At 38.0% G+C, this 8,395-nt stretch overlaps 3 protein-coding genes across 3 annotated transcripts; 2 read left to right on the plus strand and 1 right to left on the minus strand.

The window, feature by feature from the left end:
* The first annotated feature begins 561 nt into the window (after window positions 1-561).
* Window positions 562-3,247, plus strand: LOC105019374. Its single transcript, XM_010885513.5, has 4 exons — window positions 562-812; window positions 1,020-1,124; window positions 2,306-2,407; window positions 2,728-3,247. The coding sequence occupies exons 1-4, from the start codon at window positions 618-620 to the stop codon at window positions 2,815-2,817; spliced, it is 492 nt and encodes a 163-aa protein (XP_010883815.1). The 5' UTR covers window positions 562-617; the 3' UTR covers window positions 2,818-3,247.
* A 92-nt stretch (window positions 3,248-3,339) lies between these two features.
* LOC105019373 lies at window positions 3,340-4,882 on the plus strand. The gene is made up of 4 exons (XM_010885511.5): window positions 3,340-3,684; window positions 3,868-3,978; window positions 4,134-4,235; window positions 4,365-4,882. The coding sequence occupies exons 1-4, from the start codon at window positions 3,490-3,492 to the stop codon at window positions 4,476-4,478; spliced, it is 522 nt and encodes a 173-aa protein (XP_010883813.1). The 5' UTR covers window positions 3,340-3,489; the 3' UTR covers window positions 4,479-4,882.
* Window positions 4,883-5,621: 739 nt separating this feature from the next.
* On the minus strand, window positions 5,622-6,969 carry LOC105019372 (mannose-specific lectin). The gene is made up of 3 exons (XM_013139516.4): window positions 6,840-6,969; window positions 6,290-6,383; window positions 5,622-6,004 (listed from the first exon to the last, which is right to left on the minus strand). Exons 2-3 carry the CDS (start codon window positions 6,377-6,379, stop codon window positions 5,735-5,737), a joined length of 360 nt encoding a protein of 119 aa, XP_012994970.1. The 5' UTR covers window positions 6,380-6,383; window positions 6,840-6,969; the 3' UTR covers window positions 5,622-5,734.
* Window positions 6,970-8,395: the final 1,426 nt, after the last annotated feature.

Genomic DNA, 8,395 nt, shown 5'->3' on the forward strand with positions numbered 1-8,395 from the left:
TAAATGTTGCTGTTATCATGGCCGTGGGCCAAATGGAAGATCTACAAACGTCTTTGTATTAATGGAGATGGAGGAAAGGTATTCTGTACTTGACTGTCAGTAGCTGCCATAAACCTTGCTATACTAGTTTCATTTCTAAAGCAAAACAGAAAGCATTCTGGGTGCTCATGTTCAGTGTACATAACTAGTTCAAATATTGATGAAAAATAAAAGTAAATTTTCTATTTAACATGATGTGTTTTAGTGTTCTTTTATTTAAGATTTACCATCAGATAACAAGACCTGGAGGTTACAGTTACTGGAAGCTATACACAGAGTAAAAAATTATTTCTTAGAAATATGAAAATTCCAGGTTTTAATGATGTTGAAATATAAACACTAAGTACACTTCCCGATTTTCTTTTCTTCATGTCAGTTATGAAGCAACATCCATTATGTAAGTGTAAAATGGAACATGACCAATTGCTTTGTTGCTCAACTCCTTATTCCAAAACATCTGAGGCTCTTCCTTTGAAAAGCTTGTTTTTCTGCGTCTGTTTTCGTCCCAAAAGTGGGTGGTCCTTGAACAGAAAAAAATCCCCTCAGCCAGGCTTCTCTACACAGACACAGCGTGAAAGATGGCTGCTCTACTACTGTTGTTCTTAGTTAGTCTTGGAGTCCTGCTGTCTTCTGTTGAAGCTCAGGAGGCTTACAATAAACTACCAGAAAACTACAGAAAAGGAGTGGATTTGGCCCTACAACAACTCCGCTCTCACTCGGGAGTCCAGCACCATTTTCTCTTCTTCAGGAGTATCCAGAAGTCAGACATCGAGGTAAAATCTGGTGCAAAAAATCATGACCCCATTTACATACAAGACTATTTCATGCATGACAAAAGTAATGAGAAACAACCACTGAGTTGTCTGTTACTGAGAGATTGTTTTTTTCAGATGGTTTGATGCATGGCTTCGTTTTGTGTAGAACATTCCGGTAAATGTGTATAATGATATTTAATGATAATATGAATGTACTTTTTCTAGCCTGGATTTGATGTGAGCTATATTTATCACAATTTCTACCTGAAAGCGACCAACTGTCTTAAGGAAACTGTTGATTCCACACAATGCAAGTTCCGGAACGACAGAGTGAGTGACGACGTGCTGAATAACTGATGCTTATATAATAAGGTTATACACAAGCACATGTACAATATGCTCCAAAAGTAACAGTTTTTTAGGATTTGAAAAAATACAATGACAATGGAGTTAAAGTGCAGACTGTCAGTGTTCATTTGAGGGTATTTCTTTCCATATAGGATAAATATTTTATGATAGCATGTTTTGTACATAATCCTCCTATGTTAGGGTATCAAATGTATTCGGACATATTAACATGTAAAGTCAAGTAATCATGGGTTGGTACCTGGTCGCGTATCCTTTGCGTGTCATGATTTTCTGAAGTCTGCGACCCATAGACATTACCAGATGTACCATCTTCCCTGGTGATGCTCAGCTTGTACTGTTTCTGGTATTTTGGGGGGGGTCATTTTGCCTTCAGTCTTGTCTTCAGCATGTAAAGGTTACCCATTGGATTCAGATTTGGTGAAGAAGGTTCTAATATTTGGCCCTAAAAAACTCCTTAGTAGCTATGGCAGTGTTTTAGGTCAATATCCTGCTGCATGATAAAACGGCTTAACCAATTAGTTCAGAGGGATTGGCTATACATCTGAGCAGACAAGATGTGTCTTCACACTTTAGAATGCATCCTGCTTCTTGCCAACAGTCACATCATCAATGAAGGTTGACACAGTTCCAGTCAGCCATACATGCCCAAGCCATAACACTACGTCCACCTTGTGGAGCGAATCCACAGGATCTCACCAACACCTAATATACAGTCCAACCAGTTCTAAGCAACAGATAATGTGGTGTCCCTTTTTTCTTTTTTACTCCATGCTTTCCTGTTACCACCACTTTGTAACAGGTTCATCTAGAAAATTGTCTGCCCATGATACTTTCATCCAGACCTCTACAGGCTCTTATGTACCTTTTTGTTCTTGAGGCTTATTAGAGATTTGCACACAAAAAATAGGGGAGGGACTTAGTGCAAAACATGCTGTAATTTCTAAATAGTAAATCCATTATGGATGGATGTATCCTCAGACTAAATCACTGACTGTACGCGCTTACACCCTATAGCTATTGTAGCATGTCAAACTCAACAAGCTGAAATACATAGCAAAAAAATGTGTCACTGTCCAAATACATTCAGTAGTCTGGAATGGAATTACACTTCTAAGGCTTGGTTATTGTGTATATGTCTCCAGCCACTGATTGACTGTGCAGTCTGCTACAAAACATTTTCCGGAGAGATTGAGAAGCAGCCAAAGCCCTATATTCACTGTGTACATAAACCAGCACTTACTGAGGTTTGTTGGATCACCATGTTTCCTCTTCACACAATACTACTGTTTCAATCATTCAACACACAAATGCAATGTATAGTCTGCCGCTACGGGAAAGCTTATAGTTAACAATGGATGAACTCTAGAATTATTTCCCCATTTACTGTTTACTAGAATCACTGTATTATACAAGAGGTGTACTGTAATTTGGAGAAAAAGTCTGCAATAGCAGTAATTTCTTTCCTCGCGTCATTGAGGAATATTTATTTTAAGCACAGATTAATATTATAAAGGTTATGGAACAGGAATAAATGTGTTGATTCTTTTATTGTTGTCAATTTCAGAATATGAAGACACAAAGAATAAGTCATTGTGACAAAATGGGGTACACCAGTGGAGCCCCTACTCTCCTGGCCTCAAAGGGATCAGAGTGAAATTCCTGGCTACAGAAGCAATGTCAATTTTTTGTCAGGATGAAATGTTTGTACACCGTATATTGGAATGTATTCTATAAAAGCACTCTCACATTATCTGTAATATTAGTTATTCTGTATTCAAGTTAATAAAAAATACTGTTTCTAATGACTTTAAACATGCATAGGCATTCAGGAAGTACAGTAAATCTACAACTGCAATTCCTTTAAATAGATTTTTTGCATGGATAATTAGGAATTGGAATAATTTTTTGGTTTATTTTCTGAATTGACTGGAATATGGCTAGATCAAATCCCTGATGTGTCAAGTTGACAAATCAGTTCTTTCCTTGAGCAAGACAATTAACCATAATCGCTCCCATAAATAACTATATGAGTGTCTGTTGAATTGTGAACATACACCAAAGTTCAATAAAATGCATTAACAAAATATCAATCTAAGTCATTGGTGTTCTCTCTTCTAAATAGTACAAATGTTAAACATTTAAATAAAAAATATCTCGATATGGCGATAAAGAAAAAAACAGAACAATAAGACAGCTGGCTGACATCATGTTTAAGCTTGCTTATGTAAATCACCTAGTGGGAGTTATTTGTATCTACAGAGGAGTTGCCTTAGTCAGTAGCACAATCCCCTCAGCCAGGCTTCTCTACACAGACACAGCGTGAAAGATGGCTGCTCTACTACTGTTGTTCTTAGTTAGTGTTGGAGTCATGCTGTCTTCTACAGAGGCACAGAAGGCTTACAATAAACTACCAGAAAACTACAGAAAAGGAGTGGATTTGGCCCTACAACAACTCAACTCTCACTCGGCAGTCCAACAACATTTCCTCTTCTTCGAGAGTATCCAGAAGTCTGACATAGAGGTAAAAACTATTGTTGGTTGTTGTTATCCACAATTGTTTTTAAATTGATAAGTTAAAATACTGACCTATTAAATATATGTTTTAAATAGCTTTTTTGATGTTTAGATTGCTTCATTATCATATTGCTCACAGCGGACAATACAAATTATACAATGTTTGATTGCCTCACCATTTTTCTTTCAGTCTGGATTTAATGTGCAATACATCTACCACAATTTCTACCTCAAATCCACCGAGTGTGCCAAGGGGACCGTTACGCCGAGCCCTCAGCTTTGCCCGTTCAAGAATGACAGAGTGAGTAATGTACTTTGTCAAAGGTTTAATGAACATCGATGTCTATTTGAATTATCTTTTTTCCTGGGGATAGAGAATGACTGTTGATATTATCATAAGTTAGAAATGTATGGCACCATGATGGATGAATATATATTTTGTGTTTATTCCAACAGCCACTGTTGGACTGCGCAGTTATTTACAAAACATTTGGGGGAGAGATTGAATATGACCCCAAACCGTACATTGACTGTTTCCAAAAACCAAAACTAACAGAGGTATACATTTTAAACATGGTGAAATAAATATTATAAAATAAATGTGCTGACATGATGACACAGCATATATGAGAGTAGAGTTTTCCTCTTTTTCTTCAGAATGTAGAAGTCTTTTTCCTTTTCTTTCAGGCTGTGAAGTCAGCAAGACTCGAGCATTTTCGCAAGATGAGCTTACCCAGCGGAACCCATACCCTCTTAAGCGTAATCCAGCATCATACTGATAAGAGAAGAATGACAGAATAGATTATATATATTACCGATCGAGTAGATTACATCTACAACCCTGGACACCCTGGGATTATTACTAGCTCCTTCAAAACTACCAGAATGTTTTTAGGTTTGGTACATTCTGATTACATACTCAGATTTTACTGAATGTTCATGTACTTTATATAGTGCACTAGCCTATTTAGAATCTCAGCAACACTGAAATCATTACAAACATGAATGGCATCTGTTTGCTTCACGTGGAACTGCCATATTGATTTCATGCTTCACTTTGCCCATTCAAACATAAGAAAATCATTACAAGACTTGGAAGACAACTGAGAATCAAGCTACTGACTACTATTTTTGTGAGACATTATTTCTAAATACCCCGCATTTGGTTGCTGTCAAGTAATAAAATGTACATGACATATACAACATTTCATTGTGTCAATTCTATTAATAGTCAGGAAAGACAATTCTAGCAGTAGAAATTTAAACGTTGCATAATAACTGCTCAGAAATAGTCTGAATGGTCAGAGTTTATGCCTTCCCCCAGTGAACTCTTTAGCCCAACAATCCAATTCTTAACCTACACATAGAAGAGTATATTGAATGCTCTGAACACACTGCAATAGAAATGCTCTGATTTCTACATTGGCCTTTTTGAGCAGGTCACTGTGAATGGATATTCCAGTGAAGTAGCTCGTCTACACTTCTCTGTAACCCCTTGCTTGCCTGAGGAGACACACTGACCATAAAACCCCTGAAACAGGTACAACAAAATGATCAGGTCCTCCATCATGGGAAGACAAACCTATCACATTTCTCAAAATGTTGTAATTGTTAGAATTTTGTGTGGAGCTGTTCAGAACTAATTTTGGGGTGAGTCTGACCACCGCAGTACAGTATATTGCTCAGCCTAATAAATCTAAAAAAATCAAAACAACTCTTTGACTAAAACAACTGTCTCTTCAAGTATGTGACAAATGATATTATCAAATATTTGCAAAAATGTGAGGGGTGTACTCCCTTTTGTGGGATACTGTACATTACATTTTTCTGTACTGGCCCCCCATGGGAATCAAACGCACATCTCCAGCATTGCAAGCAACGTGCATCCGCAGATTAAGCTACACAGGACCTTGGCTCAGTTAGGATGATGCAAGGAGTTCAAGGCACAGCTTATTTTCATTGCTCTTTTATTGAACAGAGATGGTCATACAGCACAGATGGAAAGGATAAGTATGATGGGCATGAACTGTTCCTGTGTGGAGCTGCAGGCTCTTCCTTCACTGCTTGAATCCCTTAGACTGAGCAGAAGACCACACCTCCTCTCCATCCCTCTCAATCACCAGGGTGCCGTCGTTCCTCAGCCACATGCGGCACATTTTGAACCCGCCAGACGCCGGGCACTTGGTCTGCCACAGCATCTTGTTATCCCTCTTGTACATGACAAAGTTGCAGTCATCCTGCATGCACAGACGGTAGGCGTCTCGCTGGCCCACGGTGTCCGAGTTCCACATGGGCTTCCAGCCGTAGATCACAAAGTTACCGTCCTCCTGTCGAGACAAATTGAATTGATACGCACATTTAAATATATTGTTCTAAATTAGCGGGGAAAGATTTTCAGTGAACTTGCCTAACGGAACACATTTTTACATGTAACTCATTTTGCAGCTTATCCAGAGATATACAAACATTTTGAGTGCATACATTTTCATTATTTTTAATATTCACCCCCCAGCTGAAATTTAACCCACAATCTTAGTATTGAAAGAGCCATGCTACCAAATGAGCCAATTTGTACAGGGTTGCATTGTCTTTCTGAGATTCTAGAGACATACCTGAAAACAGGCCTTCCACTCATGGTTGTTGGACATTAGGTAGTCCCCCTTACGCATCTCATCATACTTGGACAGGTAATTTTTGCTCATGATTCTGAAAGTTCAGCAGAGATTGCAAACAAGCACTTGTTTCAATTTCCTTACAGAACAGGATATTATTGAACACTGGGATGGAGACGATAGAAATGATACATAGATATAGATATGACATACACGATAGATATGACGGATAGATATGACATACACGATAGATATCACGGATAGATATGACATACACGATAGATATGACGAATAGATATGACATACACGATAGATATGACTGATAGATATGACATACACGATTGATATGACGGATAGATATGACAGCGAGATATAATTATTAAATTATAGCAAGTGAGCGAGGAAGTAAAGATAGAGCTAGATAGTGAGAGATATGAAATAGAGACAGAGGAGAAAGGGGTATCTACGGAGAAATATCTATTATGTACAATGAAAATCGAAAAGGATAAAAGTCTTAGAGAAAGCCCCAGATCAGTGTCTTGATACTCACGGGTCAGTTGTGGAGTTAACGCTCAATAGATGATTCTGATGAGTTTGCAGCTCTTTGAAGGGTGTCGTCTCTTCAGAAACTCTCTGCTTTTATAGCTAAACCCCAGAACAAGAGACTAGTGAGAAGGAAAACACTGTCTCTGTCAAATCTTGATCCAGTATGTTATGCAACAGACATTTACACTGTTATACAATCTGTACACTCACTACTTTACATTGTAGCAAAGTGTCATTTCTTCAGTGTTTTCACATGAAAAGATATAATAAAATATTTACAAAAATGTGAGGGGTGTACTCACTTTTGTGAGATACTGTACAGTAGATACAGAAAGTCACCAACCCTTTTCAAAATGTTCACCTTTTGTTGCCTGAAATGTAAACACATAAAATATAAGTTTCAAAGTGAATTAAAAAAAAGAAGCAAAACATTTATCAAAATTAAAACATTAAAAAGCCAAATTTGGATGAGTGAACCCCCCCCCCCCCCCCCCCCCCCCCCCTTAGGAAATATAACAAACCACTTTCCAGATCACAAATTTAAAGTGGTCTCAGTCCATTAAGATGGGTCAATGTGTGCATGTGACCACAATATCACAAGTTCACAAATCTGGCCTCTATGGGAGGGTGGCAAGGGAAAAAACATTCCGCATGAAAGGCAACATCAAGTCTCGTTTGAGCCAAAAAGCGCATTGTAGATATCAAGGTCAAGTGGCAAAAGGTGCTGTGGTCAGATGAGCCTACAGCAAATCATGGTGGTGACAGAATCCTGTTGTAGGGGTGTTTCTTTTCAGCAAGGACTGGAGCGCTTGCCAGGATAAAAGGGAAAATGGACATTGCAAAATATAATTCAATACAATTATTGAATGGTGGCATTTTTTAGAGTGGCCTTTTATTGTGGCCAGCCTAAGGCACACCTGTGCAATAATCATGCTGTCTAATCAGCATCTTGATATGCCACACCTGTGAGGTGGATGGATTATCTTGGCAAAGGAGAAGTGCTCACCAACAAAGATTTTGACAGATTTGTGAACAATATTTGTGAGAAATAGGCCTTTTGTGTACATAGACATCTTAGATCTTTGAGTTCAGCTCATGATAAGTGGGGGAAAAAACAAAAGTGTTGCGTTCATAAATAAGCTGTTATTGCAGTGAAAGGTGTCTCTGCCAAATTATAATTTGGGTTGATCTTTTTCTTTTCTTCTTCATACAAATACAGAAGTGTTCAATGTGCAGTGGTCTCTTAATTTTAACCCTTCTGTACCTCACTCAAAACCTTTTTGACTTTTTTGGAAAGTAAAGGAAAAGGTGCGGTGGTCTCTTAATGTTAGTAGTTGTATGTTAGCTGTATGTTAGTAGTCTAAATAATTTTGCACTACACATAAACAGGGTCATAGAACATTCTTGGTACATACTTGTCATTGCTGCTGCTAACACACTTTTCTTAATTATTATTACCCAAAACTGTACAATTTAAATCCATGATGAAAAATATACACTCATTGTTTTGACCCAGCTGCAAGATACGTCCTGTTCTCTATGTTGAGTGCCAGCTTATAT

The sequence above is a fragment of the Esox lucius genome, chromosome 21 (assembly GCF_011004845.1).
Source record: "Esox lucius isolate fEsoLuc1 chromosome 21, fEsoLuc1.pri, whole genome shotgun sequence".
Lineage (NCBI taxonomy): Eukaryota > Metazoa > Chordata > Actinopteri > Esociformes > Esocidae > Esox > Esox lucius.